This window comes from Osmerus eperlanus, chromosome 8 (assembly GCF_963692335.1).
Source record: "Osmerus eperlanus chromosome 8, fOsmEpe2.1, whole genome shotgun sequence".
Taxonomy (NCBI): Eukaryota; Metazoa; Chordata; class Actinopteri; order Osmeriformes; family Osmeridae; genus Osmerus; species Osmerus eperlanus.
In genome coordinates, this window is record NC_085025.1 from 3,597,751 (window position 1) to 3,613,661 (window position 15,911).

Genomic DNA, 15,911 nt, shown 5'->3' on the forward strand with positions numbered 1-15,911 from the left:
ACATTAAGGAAGGAGGTTTTAGCGCAGTGGTTAGAGACCTTGACCGCAGATCAAGAGTTTGCAGGGTCAAAATCCCCCTTTAATGTACGTTGCTTTGAATACAAGTATCTGGTACATTATTAATATAAAAACAGTGACATCTTCATCCCGAAACAGATTAATTGTGAACGTGCTAACTATTATTAAGACAAACAAAGGCAGTGAACAAGGATTTTTTTTAACCTTTATTTTATTTATTTATTTTCTGTAGGAATTCAGAATGAAATTAACACTGAATAAATCTAATTTGTTCAGTCAAAATGTGCTTTCTCAGGACACGCAAGACTCATTCTGTCTGACATACTAACTACATATACTTTTGCTTTTACACTTACGTAACTATTGATATATCTGTATAGATATATAATCTGTAAACAGATATCAATAGTTGAGACACAACATATCTACAGAAAGCAGCAGAGCTCAAAATGTCATGATCAAATGGACAATTACTGTCATGTCATGATTAAGATGTGATTGAAACACAAATACAAAAGTGAAACAGGATTTGCAACAGTGGAGAAAAGACAGGGACAGAACATTTTGTTCAACTGAGGCTACAGAAAAATCTTCCGTCTGGTTTGCATTGAGCTGTCAGAGTGAGGTATAGAGAGATTCAAACATGCTGCTGTGCAGACAGGAAAAAAATCTGGAATTCTCCATTAAGGCTATCTGATGATCAATCAAGTACAGACAGAGTAAAATGATCCCTTCAGATCAACAATTCCAGAATATGTGTCATTTGTTGTCCTTAACTATTTTTTCTAAAATGTTCATCTTTTCTAAAATGTTCATCTATTTATGACTACTGAAGCATGTTCATTTTAAGTAACACTGCTGTAATAAAAACTTAATGCAGATGGCAAATCTGAATGTAGTCATCCACGTGTATATAACTGGAGAAGCATACATAGTCCATTTGAAAACTTATTTTAAATAATCAGAAAATTGGCTTCACAAGACACCTGAAAATAAAATCCTTGAGTCTGCATCATTTTAACAAACCTGTTTGATATATTTTTGGTAGTTGTGGTTTCGTGACTAATGTATTGAACCTCTCTGCATCACCAGACTGTCCATACATAACTAGTTTGGCAAATCAATACACATTCCTTCCCAGTCAAAACAAACAGACTACACATCTCCTCATAGTATTCTAATTCCTTAGGTCACAGAAGGAGATGAGGCAGTCAGTTTATGAGGGATGATCACACAAACTCATCACCGTCTGGGCCACAGGTCATCACAAACCTGCTTCCCCTAACCAGTGTGCCCTTGCTTCAAGGACAGACCCAACAGGCGTATCCAAGTTACCATCACCACAACCTTCTCAAATTCGAAGAAAATGTTATGTCAAGTTAACGAAAAGTTTATGTCTTCTCAACTGGACCAAAGGGCAGTATTCCGTGCACGACGCCTGGACTTCCAGTGACAGCAGGAGGCTCCTGGGAGAGATCTTCAGGAGGAGCTGAGGCCTGAGTCGGACTCTGCGCTGCCGCCGTTCCCCCCGGCGGCGGTGCAGGGGGCGGAGCCACAGGGGATGGCGTAGGTGGAGCACGTGCAGCTCTTCCTGGTCTCCTCAGAGATCACCTCCTGCAAGGTGTGCTGCTCCTCTACTTTGAAAATGCTCTGTTGCTCTCCATGGTCCTCGCAGATCCTGGAAGCACAGGAGGGGCAGGGTTAGAAGGGCTACGGTAGCAGGACGGCACAGTAATTGGGGGTCAGTTGGCTGAGCGGTGAGGGAAGCGGGCTAGTAAATCAGAAGGTTGCCAGTTCGATTCCCCGGCCGTGCCAAATGACGTTGTGTCCTTGGGCAAGGCACTTCACCCTAATTGCCTCGGGGGAATTACTGTAAGTCGCTCTGGATAAGAGCGTCTGCTAAATGACTAAATGTAAATGTAATTCCCTTCAACCTTTGTGTTATGCTCATTTGAACTGTGGACAGTGAACTCGATGTGCTCAATCACACAAAGCGGACACAGCTGCCAAGGAGATAAGAACAAACTCTTATTACAGCTATATGAATCATTCAATAACAATAAACAGACTATTATATAAAACAGGGCAATAACATCAGTATTGCTCAATATAATAAAATGTTAACCATACACTTACAAAAAACACTCCCTTATTGGGTTGATCCAACTATTGCTGTGTTTACTTTAGTGAGGATAGAGACCTTGCTACAAGCTAGCAAACACAAAAGGCTCAAACATGCCTTAAGGTCTGGGGGGTGTTCCATCAACGTCGCTAACGCAAGTCGCGCTAACACGAATAAGTCTCACTTGGGTAAACGTCAACTTAGACTTAAGCCTCAAGCCGTTCCACTAACGTTCCGTTCCACTAACAGGCAACGCTAATTCAAGCTAGACCTCAAAGCTTAGACTGTGCAGCCCAGATCAGGCGATCGTCGAAAAGAGGAGTTATGTCGCAAAAAGTATAGCGTAAAGCAGCAGAGGTGTGTTGTTTCAGCAGCGTAAATAGATTTGAGTTTTTTTGTCCCCAAAAAGGGCAATGTTGCCGCAATGAAAATACTTTATACAATTGAATAAAAAGTCCTCCTTGATTCTTTGTGTTTCAAGATTACCTGAAAAACTTATGATAATATTCAAAAAGTCTGAATTTACGTTTCCGAACACGGGACTAAAGTGGTTTGCGCGCAGGAATTTACTCGACGGAACTGTCTTTTGAGATTCTGTTTCCGCCTGTTTGAAATTATTTGCAACACATTTTAGTTTAGCTTGACTTTTAGCCTGACACGGATCAGGCTAGTTCCGAAGTACAAGTTACCTTGGTTACGTAACTAGAACTAAAATAATCCACCTTAATGGAACGGAACTCTCGCTAAAGTAAGTGAGACTTGGCGAGATAAGTCTAGCTTTTCCTTAATCGACGTTGATGGAACACCCCCCTGATATGTTCATACAATCTTACATGTGTTGTTGCCCTAATCCTTACAAGAATGTGATAGTTCCCAACACACAATGTGTCGTGCACACACCCATTTGTCAATACATAAAGTGCTCGTGTTTTACAAGCATTTTGTTTCAGCCAATTCTGCCATCATGCTGCCATTCCAGCAAAAGATGAATTCATAATCTCATTTTGATTTGATTGTGAACTTGTGGATACTGTTTTGCACATGCATAAATGAAAGGCATTTGTCTGAAAATCACAAAAGATGTACGAGGGGTTTCAAGCATACAGAAGTGAAGCTAGCCAAAAGGGAAAGCTAGTCTCAAAAATGACACAAAGCAGTTGACAAATCAATCTTTGCTTAAATCTAACTTGTCAACCCCCACTACCTTTTGCACGATTTTATGTACAATCGTTCACAAAGGAGTGGGCAAATAGAAAAGTCAACCGTCTTGCATCATTGTCAAGGAACGCCACTGAGTTCCAGCTGTGTAATGTCAAGAACACAGGTTGTCAGGCAGAACTCTGAGGGGAACCATAACCAGCCAAGGACATGGGACTGTAAACTAGCACAACACAACCAGAAACTACAGGAACATTACTGGCATCTGAGGAACTCCAGCCATTGACATTTGGCACCGAGCCATCACATATTCTGAAAAGAAGAGGCAGAGTTATCATGGAACAACAAGGAGTGAAGAGAAGGTCCCTCCTAACAGAACCAGGACCAAGCCCCAAACAAGACTGTCACGTGACCAGCTCAGCGATTATCAGCAATCAATCAGGGAGTGGAAAGTGATCCCAGATCTGCAAGTCTATTGCTTACAATCTACTGCATATCTGGGGTAAAGGTCATGGATAAGTCTCAAAGAGAAGCTGATTGCTGAAACAGGAATCCTTGGATAAGGTCAGACAGTTCTTTAGAGGAAGTGTCCAGTGTCTGGAGGAATACAGTCAGCGATTTGCACTTTATATAAGTCCATTAACTGGTTCTATCTGCCCCTTTCACAGTCAGTCACAGATTACATGATGAAAAAAACAGGATATTACAGGATGACTATTGTGGTTCATGCCAAGTGATTAAAATGTCAGTAATAATGCCCACATTATGAAAGCCTTTATGATGCGGTGTTCCCTGATGATTAAAGGCCAAGTATCATAACAGTGCTTCTGGTAATCTAATGATCACAGTAGGAGAGGCCAGGTCAAGGGATCAGGGTGAGTCGTTTGACAAAAACTAGTAGAATTATTATTATTTACCGTGTAAACAGACATAAAATTATGTTTAAGCCCAGGGCAGCAGGCTTCACTTACTTAAGGGATGACATTGTTGGTTGTAAACATCTGCTAAAAAAAAAAAATGACTAAAATGTCAACAAAATGATATATAGGAGGTGTAAAGCTTAATTTAAACTTCGGTCGCGGACACTTTTGAAATGGTCGCCGACGAAAAAAAAAAAGTGTCGCTCAGGCTGCTGCATTTATACTTCGGAAAACAGTCGCCTGTGCTCAAGGTTTGCGTGACGTAAACAGAATCATTTTACCGTAACATTCATAGCTATGGTTACATTGTTAACGCTTTGTAGCCTAGGTGATCAATCGGAGAAACTGACAATTTTAATTTTTCACTATGTGACGACATCCGCGCCAGTAGAAATTTCTCCTGGTAGGCGACACTTCTAAGCGACGGTTAAGTGTCGACCGAGACGTCATTTCTGTCGGCGACCTTTTCAAAAGTGTCTGCGACCTAAGTATAAATTGGGCTTTAGGCTTTAAGCTAGACCTACCTCTAAACATGTTTTTCTATCACAAATCATTTCTAAACACCGTCTGTGGAGCGAGATAATTGCTTGGTATTAAACCATGAAGCACATTTCAAGTTATGACCAGACCCAAACGAAAAAATGACAAAAATCAGCGCATTACGTTTGGGCCTGGTTATGACCTCCGACCTTCAAAGATCTATCCACCCTGGCCTGTCAGGCCATGGAGCCCCAAGGCAGGGCTGGCTGAGTGTCGGGTATCGTACCTGTCGTAGATGAGCCCGTCGATACCCTTCTCCCGGAGCTTCATCCTGTTGTCATGGTCATTGTTGTCGTCACCCCAGCAGAACATGACCAGGCCTTTAGACTGGGCCACCTGGATGTGGCTCATGTCTTTCAGCAGTTCCTCAGCATGAGCACTGATACCCTGGGGGGGAAGAGAAAGAGAGACAGAGAGAGAGCAGAGGCTCAGCCACTGAAGTGAAATTCATAACAAACTCAGACAGAATGACAAAACGTCTAGTCACGGCATGGTTCCTGTGACGTTGGTTTGCAGCTGCAGCTCTCACCAGGATGTTCTCGCTCTGGGCGAAGCTGATGGCGATCTGGGTGGTCTGGCAGCGGATGTCCATCATCTCTGGGTATTGCTCTGAGATGCCCTGGGTGAGGAACAGGATGGGGTACTTGTTCTGCTTCTGCCGCACCCTGGGCAAAGGAAGAGGTGGAAGATTAACGTTTTGACCAGATGTTTAACAACACTTTGTCACACATGTAGGTTGTAGTTCTGTTGGGAGTTGTAGTTTTATACATGTACATCCAGACAGAGGGAGGACAAGAGCAAGTACATCAAACGTGATACAAGGTTCAAATATTTTATATAACAGCAACATCTAAACTAAGCGAGCGGTGAGGGAGTCGGGCTTGTAATCAGAAGGTCGCTGGTTCAATTCCCAGCCATGTCAAATGACGTTGTGTCCTTGGGCAAGGCACTTCACCCTACTTGCCTCGGGGAGAATGTCCCTGTACTTACTGTAAGTCGCTCTGGATAAGAGTGTCTGCTAAATGACTAAATGTAAATGTAAACCAAGATGTGTGTTTGTGGCGAGTCCGGTGAGGTCATTACATGGTGCAGACGTCAGGGTCAAAGCAGGAGAACAGGATGCGTCTCCTGCCAGCTTTCTGCAGCACGCAAGACAGGATGGTGTCCAGGAACAAGTTCATGTTGAAGTACGATGACACGTTTCCATCCCATGTGCCGTCCTGTCAACCACACGTAACAGTCATGTAACACACACAGTCATGTTCATGTCACACACACAGTCATGTTCATGTATGACACAGTACCACACACAGTCCTGTTTATGTATCACACAGTACCACACACAGTCATGTTCATGTAACACAGTCATATTTCAACATAAGTCGAAACAACAACGTAAGTCCTTTCTAGTTTTGGACTTTGCTGACTATATCATAAATAAGGGTTTTTTCTCAGATCAGCAGATAGCCTGGTCTGGTTCCTTGGCTCCACCCACCTTTAGCTGGCAGATCCACTTCAGCTCAATGTTGAATCCCACATGTTCAGGGACAGCTTGGAAAATCTGGCAAAGGGTTAAAAAAATGAAATAAAAGATCTATGAATAACAAGGACACTAGTTATGACACAAGAAAAGGTTGGTTTAGATGTCAGATCTCCACACCAGTGAGCCATGGAGAGATACTTACTTGAGAGAGAGAGGGGAACGGCTGGTGCTCGTCCACTTCCTCCTCGTCATCCAGTAAATCTACGGGCAGTACCAACCACAGTTAAACCACAGTCTAGCTGCTTTCTATGAATGTACCTTCTCATTCATATCACATGATTTCCCGATGATGCAAGGAAGGGACATGCTGTAGCCAACTAAATATTTGCGTAATTAACATTTAGATCCATGCCATTCTCTTCATCTTAGCAAATTCCTAGCCTTGGGGAACGTGAGATGATGAAACTGCAATAAGCTTGTAACTAGTGCAGTGTGAATGAGCTAGCCTGTTGAGGCAGCACGCATGAATATGAGTGAATCACACTGAGTGGTAAGAACCTGTACCTTTGGGGTCGTTGACTTTCAGGGCAGTGGCATGGGCAAGCTGTGAGAGATAGAAACATTGGTCACAACTGTCTTAAATGAATACTAACAACATACAGAACAGGAAAGTAGATTCCTTTACTGGATGTTCCACTGTGTCATACTAACATACCTTGAGCATCTGCAGTTGATCATAGGTCAGGTCTTTGACTGGAACCTCCAACAGCTCCAGAGAATGTTTGTCATTTTTCTGTAAATTTCCCCAGAGGGGAAACAGTAAGTTCAGTACATTCAGCTCATAAAACTAACTTGATTCAGTCACATAAATCATCTGTGGATGATTTTGAAATGTTGGATTTCTAGACAACATCAAGCAGTACCATGTGGAGGTGTTTTTACCTTCTTGCTGGAGATGCAGCAGGTGAGGTCATGGTAGACTATGGGGATGGAGTCCTTGGATAGATGGACATCAAACTCCACATAGGCAGCCCCCTGCAGACATACCAATATTGATCAACTTTAGCGACACACAAATATTTGAGCTGTGAACACAGCATTCGAGAAATGGATACTTCCAGCTCACGCTAGACACTAAGAAGGTACATATGTAAATGATACGTTTCAGAAGAAGAAATCCATATTCTAATGAAACGTATACGATTCTTCTGCCCTCGTCTTACGTACATGGTTGGCAGCACTTTTGAAGGAGGCGACTGTATTCTCCCTGATTTTGTGGTGTCTGAAAAACAAAAACATAACAGGAAAATGTAGAGCACAAGCCGGTCCAGGTCACGATGAACCAAGAAACCACATTCCAACCCTGACCCCTAGTTCCCATGTCTCAACAACGCCTTCCCAAGTCATAAAAGCTCTTAAGCCCTGGAGGTCCAGCTGTATTGTGTGTGTGCTTATGATAATAATGTGGTAATGTGTGCATATATCTGGGTCATGTGTGTGTATGCGTGTTTAAATCTTGGTAGTGTGCGCATGTGTGTGATCAACTCACTTGGCAGCATGTGAGCTTCCAGCTCCCCTGTGCCCCACGTCCAGCGCACTCCTCTTCCTCCAGTACTTAGTGAAGGAGGAGTTCATGTCACACTGCATTCCCTGGATAGGCCTGATCACCAGGTAGTCCACTGGAACAGACCACACCCAAACCACACACACACATTAGAGCTCAGTCACACAGCAGTATGTTTATGTTTACACAGGTAAATGGTACAGGGCAGCATGAACGGCTCCTTTGTTTACATTACGAGCTTGCAAGCAAATTCCAGAACCCGGAACACAAGGCCATCGCACACGTCTCACCTCGGACTTTGCCGATGGTCTGCCTGGAGTTGCGTCCCATGATGGGCAGAGTGGCCACACCGTGGTCCGTCCCGACCTCCACGAAGGAGGATGATAGGAGGCAGGCCGTGCCCACGTGCCCAGGGTGGGCATCGCCCGGCACAATGTGCTCTCCTAGGTCCTCCTGTGGGCGGGAGGTAGGGGTCATTACCGTACCGATGCTGAGGTGGACGCCCACTGGCTCGCATTCATAAATCAGCTGCCGTGTTTCCAAACACATTTCAGACAGAGTGAGGCTTTGACGCTAGGTTTGAAACACCCTTCCGCAAAGCATGAAGGAGGGCGACAGCTATAGGAACTGGCCAATCACAGAGTGATGACGGGGAGGAGGGGGGGATTACCTCAAAGAACTCAAAGGTGAGCTCCAGGTTGTCGGGGTCCATGGTGACGATGCTGTACTCGGTCCACTGGGAGGGCTCCACGGCGTAGCCACACTCGGGCTGCGAGTGTCGAGACTTGTAGCCATCACGGCTGATCAGACTGATCTCCAGGGTGGGGGTCATCTTGTGCCAGATGGACGGGGACAGCTCTTCCTCCTCATCTTCCTCCTCCACGCCCTCCAGCATCAGTCTGATCCTGGAGGAGAAACAGACGGGTGGAAAAGTCCATTTATTTATTTTTAAATCATCATATCATTTATTTGTATGCTCTTGTCTCATCTGTTGCATGTTTCCCATGCATGTGTGAATCACTGAGAGGCATTGAATTTCGTTCAGTCAGGTCACGGTCATGCACAGTTGTGCAGTGACAATGAAGGTATTGATTGATTGATTGATGAGGACAGGAGGATTACAGATGGTGTGCTTTCCTGTTCTGTGGTAATGTTAGAGTAGCTTTGAAACTATTCCTACAAAAGCTGTGGGCATTTAATGGTCTGCATCCTCGACAATTTAATTCCTGAGAGACAGTCCGATTAAAAGGGCTTTCAGTGAGCTGTCTAGTACCTGAAGCGGGACTTCTTGTACTTCTTCTTGGTGATGGACACCGGAGACTTCTTAGAGTAGTGCAGACGCAGCCGGATCTCAGTCTGGCATGTCAGCCATCCGGAGTCCACACATTCTGACCCATCTATAAGGAAACAGGCAGGCACGTATGAGCAGAGCATGACACAAAATGGCTGCCAGGGAATGAGAATGCATTTACCCTGCAACCATGTAAAGAGGATCTTGGTGAGACAGAAGCACTGTTATTCAACCACATTATCTGAACTGGGGAGACACAGGCAGTCATGTCAGATAGTGGGTATTTGTCCATGATAACACAACCTCAACAGTTACAATGGGTGATGTGGTTTACATGTTATCTGTAGGGATTTTCGTTGTACTTCAGAGCTGATATATGTATATACATATTCTGGATGTATGACCGTCTTATGAACCTTTAACCTTAAATGAGTGCATTCCAAAGCACTTGCTAACTTCAATATACTATCCACCATGTGGAGATAATGTCCAATCTGCAATTTACAGGGAAAAATTCACTGTCAATCATTTCATGTCATATTTCACTGCAATATAATAGATGGAAAGGTTTAACTCAAGCCTGATCATCTTAAATTGACTTACTGTGAAATCCAAACTGTCCATCGTCGATAGCAAGGAGTGGCTCTGTGATAAAGAGAAACTAGCATCATCAACAAGATACGTGCCGGCCTCCTACACTGACCCTGGTTCTGGGCACAAACCACAACTGAGCAGTATTCATAGATAACTCATTCTTCATCTTGATCCCAGTTAAAACTGATGAACTATGTGCTTTGAAGCATTGTAGTTAAGGCATGTTGGTATGGGTTTTGTTCTATTTCAAATGAGCACTATTTGTTCTGAATTGGGTATGACTCCTCAGTTGTGCAACGGTTAGTGAGATTATGAGTGTTATTAAGCACACTCCAAGCAACTGGTGGATATGAATGGGTATTTAGTATATTTTAGAAAAACAATTACAATCTAACCCATCATACATTCAAGAGTGATTACTAACAACTTTCTGTAAACACGAATAAATAAAAATTCATGGATTATATTGAAAACAACATGTGTATACTTAATTAAAATAAATCAAAACTGTGAACAGTATTGGAGGACCAGGGGCCAAAAATGTATCTAGCCCCCCCCATTCAGAATGAGCTTTGTTTCTAACACAATAGTGTTTAAACTAAGAGGATTTATCTAGCAGCCACATCCACTAGTGTTTCCTCTCTGTAACCTAGAGCTTTCTGGCTACTATAACAAAGCTGCACCTCGGACACCCAGTGAATTGACAGACCCCGCCCCCCCTTTAATGTGCTCCCACTGAGTGCAACCTCCAGTAAACAGGGGAAATACTGGGTGTGGCTCAAGGAACCTGAACACTGAATATACAATGGGAGAGTTATGGCTCAGGGGTAGAGTATGTCACTGTAAGTCGCTCTGGATAAGAGCATCTGCTAAATGACTAAATGTCATTGCAAATCAAGAGATTGCAGGTTCACATGCAGGTCATGAGAGCCAACTACCAGCTGCTTGGACTAAGCAGAGGAGGCCAGTGGCTCTACTAGGGGTGTTGGAAACTTTGGGCCAAAACAAACCGTGCACTGTTCTGGTGCTATACCTGTGGGGCTCATCGCGCGTGGTTGCTGATGGGTCTCCCATTTAAGGACTACGACCTGACAGGGACCACCTGCACTCTGAAAATTGTTTAGCACAGTGTTAAGGTCATGAAGGACAGTCGCTTTTTACTTTGGTCCTCACTTTGGTCCCAAGGACCAAAGTGAAGTGATAATGAGCAGGAGTCATCCCCCATTCCCCCAGACCCAGTCAGACATTATTGGTTGAAATCTGAAAAGTGGATTCCAATGGTCAAGAAGAAAAAAAAATTGTTAGTGTTCACGGCTCCCTACAGGCTAGGAAATGAGCTTCAGGGGTCAGTTCGAAACTCAAATATCCCCTCTGAAAGGGACGTCTGCTTTATAAAACAGGCAACAGTCTAGTCTGAGGAAACACGTAATATATATTTCACCCTCATGTCAATTTGAATGCCTGATGTGCGTGTTGCTCTGTGTGTGTGTGTGTGTGTGTGTGTGTGTGTGTGTGTGTGTGTGTGTGTGTGTGTGTACGGTTCTTGGCATGTAGCCTAGACTAGCACAGAACTATATAACACAACCTCACATGTTCAGATTAGTGGACGCCAGCTGTCTGTTCTGAGAACTACAGTAACTGAACTGGGAACAGCTTGTAAAGAACAAACAAACACATGTTATGATCTTAGAAGCAGTTCTATTTTCATAGGTTATAATGCTAGACTTACACTAGACAACTTAGAATGGTTAGGAGCATGATGCAAAAACCCTGTAAACCTTGTGAAGTTGGCACGGTATTAGGCCAATTAATCCTTTGACAATTAGATCGGACAATCTGACAGGTTATCAATACCGTCTCGTCCAAGCACAGAGGGATAAAAATAACATTGCAAACATGTCTATAGTCAATAATGGGAAAGAACACAGCATCAATCAACCTGTACAATTCAAAATTCACTCTAAACCAGTTCATAAAGAAACACATCGACCTACTTAATAGTAAAACAGCACAGATGTAGAATTTTACATTTTATGTCCATTAAAACATTAATACATTTGTACCAAAAATACATAGTGCCCAAAAAAACGATATTCCCAAAAAGATATTCAACTCACCTTTGACTCCAAGAAGTATCCCTTGAAGTAGCGATAGTTGAAAACAGCACCCCGGGGAACACAGATGGTCTTTTTCCATAAAGTGCTTGTAAAGGCAAAGGGTAAACATGTTCATTTATTTTAGGTCCACAGCTAACTGAATTATACATTGATCCAATTTTCTAGAACAAGTGGATATGCTTTGGTTTTGGTTACAGGATTACATATTTACCCATCATGGTCATCCTGCTGAAGAGTTAAAGCCTTCTGGTAACTCCAGCACCCAAGCGCCTCACAGCTTCCAACTACAGCTATCAACTCACCTGTTAGACACACAACGAACCCTATGAATATATTTTACAACGCCAAACTACACATACAAACCAGTTCTGGCTCTCGCAAAGTTATGTTAAATGATCAGTTCTAGCAAGCTGGTTGTCCAAAATCTGATTTCCATTGCACCGTTGATATCAGGTCCGCCTAGCGCTCTCACTTGTGTTCAGGTTGCCTTACCTGGGGATGTTTCTCCCCTTACGGCCAAAGTCACTTGAGTGGTTTCCATAGTTGACAGGCACTGATTAAAAGGACAATTGAAGCCGCAAATCAGGCTGAACGTCCAGGAGCCCCACTGTTAATTAGAACATCTACATGACATGTAACTGCATAAAAACATCGAACACATGATAGCTTGTCAGTACGATGTTTTAAATACAATACCTTGGCGGCTGAACCTGGATGCTGTGACGGAGGAATACGCTGGCAATACGCTGGCAGCTACCGCACTGCGAATAGCTCGATGGGGAATTCAAGAGACATACGAGGTGGTCCCGGTGTTATTGAAATGAACACCGTCACGACCCGGTAACATGGTCGTGAGCTGTAGAACATTACACATGTCAGCAAAAACACAACCGAAATGCTTGGTCGACCAAATTAGTTGACTCTCACTTCCCTCCAGAGTGATGTAGTGCTAGCTACCTACCAAGCTTTTAAGCCACCAAGCTATGTTCAATACTGAATCCAGACAGCACAATCGATGGCTCCGACTCGTTCAGATCAAACCGCCCTACACCGGATTCGAAAACAAGCTAAACTAGGACTAGCATAGCTTGCTAGCGAACATCGTTGATGACCACGTCAAGCAAACTGAGCGCCAACCAGTAGCTAGCTAGGTAGCATATCCTCCAGCTACTAGCTTCTCGCTTAACAATACATCGAAATGTAAAGTCATAAATTTGATAAGGGAATGTAATAATATGGCTAGATAACAAAGACTGGTAATTTACCGATACGTAATCCATGTAGTTAACAAGGATATTCTGCAAGGTGTGGCGATGTCACGGCAGAAATGTTGTTGACGTCCTGTCGCTGGTCTCTCCCTTTGTGGCTGAGCGCAGACTTTTTACAGTAATGCAGCACAAAACAAAGATGCAAAATGTCTTAAATGTGTACGAGATGTATAACTCCAATTAATTCGGTGAACAACAGTCTTCCTTCATCTTTATTTTTTGAGTTAAGAGATAGTAAAGTGAATATCAACAGTAGATATTGTTAATATAAATATACTAGAAATAGCCAAAGTTATAGCCGGAAATCTTAGTCAACAGCCACATTAAGTCATTAACACAATCAGCCTAACTTAATCACCTTAGCAAGACGTGTCCAAATAAGACTTGGACCCTTAGATCCTTCAGGTCATTTGGGACTGGTCTGTTTCCCAGTTCCCCAGAGTTAAAACAAAACATGTTAGTTTACAATTGCTTTATTTTGCAAACCCTGCACTTTAAATTGTGCTTTTTAAATGGTATTTAAATGCTTGTACTCTTACTCTTTTATCCTTTAATTTAAATGTATTTTCATGCATTATTTGTAAAATCCTGTTTTATTGTATGCTTTTACCTGATTACATTGTGCATGAAATGTGCCATACAAATGAACTGCCTTGCCTAACTATTTATTAATTATTTAAATTATTTTTAAAAAAGGATGATTTTGCAGTTATAGTGTTAATGAAGTGATCATTTACATGTCTGACACTCTAAGCATAAAGGGATCAAGAGACAAAACATTTACTGTATATTCATGCCCTATATCAGCTCTGTGATGTTTTTGTGTCAAGGCCACAATATTCATTTTGTAGTAATTATGAAAGTATTAAAAGGTCATTATTGTTTCTCTTCACACTAAGTCTGTATCTGGCCATTGTGGAATCGTGAAATCTTCATAAATGTCGAACTTATGTATTGCAATAAAAAGTGACTACTTACAGTAGTACATTTTGTTTTGTTCATCCGGAATGCAAAACTGCTATTCTGAAGCAGCAGGTTAGCACCTGTTAACCATCCATCAAGTTTATTTCTGTTAGTCTGTGTGTCTGTACAGAGTGCTTGGTGCATCTTTGCTTACAAGTTCACATTCAACAGCTCGTGAAGAAATATCTTACAGAGAAATATTTTATTTTGGTTCAGAAGTGTGTTGGGTGAACTTTCAGAATGACATGACCTCTGAACTTATGTTCACAGATCTGTAGCTTGGTTTTACAAAGTCAACTGAGTTGGCATCCATTTACACAACAGCGTTACAGTGGTGAAACCTTCACTGGACAGAACTGTAGCTTGTGGCTGTGTATGTGTGTGTAAAGGCTAAAAACGCACCTGTTCCGGGAGTACAACGGTACTTGGGAAAGATTTGTTGGATCAGATGTTAGTTTATTTCCTCCAGGAACACAATGACACTTATTGAGGGACTTGTTGCACTTGTTGGTTAGGCCTAGTTGTAACTGGTTTAACTACTTGTACTGGCTGTGAATTATATTATTGGTGGCCAAGCCGCGAAGCGGCGAAGCCACTTAAGTGTTTCTACCTTTTCTTATTATTGGGTGTGTTCAAGCCTTCGGCGAGAGCACAACCTTTGTTCTCTCACATATATATTTATTATTTATTTTTGCCCCCCTAAAACTCAGTCAATATTTGGACTACATAGACAACCTAGGTGTCAAAAGTTTCGTCTTGGTAGCGATTGAGTTGCTTGTATTTTTATTTACACTCCGTTGCACAGTTTAGGAGGTTACAACGTTTTTGTGGCAAAAAGTGTCTTCTGTCGACGAAGGGTACCAGTGCTAGCCTACGTCACTACGTCAGCACACGTTAGCAACGACGCATGGATACAACGTGATAGAGACGTTCTAGCACGCAAATTGGAGCTTGGATTATGAGTGAAAAATGCCAACCCCCAAAATTACCAACCACTGGGTTTTGTTGAGAAAGCAATTTCGAGTGGAACTGCAATCTCTGATTTTTTATTTAGGTCTGAAAGTCTTTGTAATTTGAGCGAGTGCGGGTCGCCCGTGAGACTGCCTAGGCGGCAGCCATGCAAGCGTCATAGTAGTTTAGTATTTTCGTAATTTTATAGTTCGGTCAATTCTACACCAAAAAACAGAAGGAGGGCAATGTTGTGACGATATGACTATTGTGAAGACAGCCAGATGGTGAGAGTTTAATGTAGGTTGCTGTAAAAACTTTGATTGGTTTGCTACATGAGAGCCCCGTCAGCCTCCTTTGACGATTGCGTCAGCTGTTGTCGATCTCGGATTTATACTCAGAGTCAGATATATTGTGCTTTGTCGATATAGTGATGCTACATCTAGCCAGTGCATCGGATTTCTTGCATCATAACTTCTGAACAGATTTGTCATAAATCACAAGATTGGTCTCTTCTGATTCTACGTGGCATACTAAGTCGAAATATATCACACTGTCCCGTGTCTGCCATTTTGGGCGTCGGCCATTTGGAATTTTCATAAAAACAAACTCCTCGTTCGCCGTTGCTCCTATTTTCATGGACATGTAATCAAATCATTTTCAGACCACAATCACCTTGACATGTCAAAATAGGACTGAATTACAGGTGTTTAAACTTGGGCCAAATCGGACAACCGCTTGCCACAGGAAAAACTGCTTATATTTTTACCCAGTAACTGAACTGTGATTTGCAGCACTGAGAATCGCTCACTAGGATAAGTTGGTGTCCTGGCAACGGCAACGTCAGAGGTTTGAATCCAGCCAAAGCCGACGAGCTTGTCATGTCTCTGATTCTCTGTTTAGCGAGACTGTAAGCCACTGCAAC

The 15,911-nt window shown here is 42.6% G+C and overlaps 1 protein-coding gene across 8 annotated transcripts; it reads right to left on the bottom strand.

The window, feature by feature from the left end:
• Positions 1 to 211: 211 nt before the first annotated feature.
• gpcpd1 (glycerophosphocholine phosphodiesterase 1) lies at positions 212 to 13,188 on the bottom strand. Of its 8 annotated transcripts, none has more exons than XM_062468568.1 (22): positions 13,073 to 13,188; positions 12,769 to 12,852; positions 12,504 to 12,663; positions 12,300 to 12,414; positions 12,019 to 12,109; positions 11,808 to 11,892; positions 10,724 to 10,799; positions 9,700 to 9,741; positions 9,079 to 9,202; positions 8,476 to 8,710; positions 8,096 to 8,258; positions 7,791 to 7,920; positions 7,469 to 7,523; positions 7,184 to 7,276; positions 6,957 to 7,034; positions 6,806 to 6,845; positions 6,444 to 6,502; positions 6,254 to 6,319; positions 5,842 to 5,978; positions 5,288 to 5,423; positions 4,985 to 5,145; positions 212 to 1,696 (listed from the first exon to the last, which is right to left on the bottom strand). In XM_062468568.1, exons 4-22 carry the CDS (start codon positions 12,346 to 12,348, stop codon positions 1,498 to 1,500), a joined length of 2,019 nt encoding a protein of 672 aa, XP_062324552.1. In that variant the 5' UTR covers positions 12,349 to 12,414; positions 12,504 to 12,663; positions 12,769 to 12,852; positions 13,073 to 13,188; the 3' UTR covers positions 212 to 1,497. The 8 variants fall into 8 exon arrangements, with proteins under 8 accessions (XP_062324552.1, XP_062324553.1, XP_062324551.1 ...); XM_062468570.1 differs by adding an exon at positions 3,558 to 3,610 and having other exon boundaries at positions 1,502 to 1,696; positions 12,769 to 13,162; XM_062468569.1 differs by lacking the exon at positions 12,769 to 12,852 and having other exon boundaries at positions 13,073 to 13,168.
• Positions 13,189 to 15,911: the final 2,723 nt, after the last annotated feature.

Coding starts and splice junctions, on each gene's coding strand:
- gpcpd1 (XM_062468568.1), bottom strand. CDS start 12,348: ATGGAAACCACTCAAGTGACTTTGGCCGTAAGGGGAGAAACATCCCCA. Junction 5,979..6,253: donor AGTGGATCTGCCAGCTAAAG/GTGGGTGGAGCC, acceptor TGTGGTTGACAG/GACGGCACATGGGATGGAAA. Junction 1,697..4,984: donor GACGGGCTCATCTACGACAG/GTACGATACCCG, acceptor CTGTGCTTCCAG/GATCTGCGAGGACCATGGAG.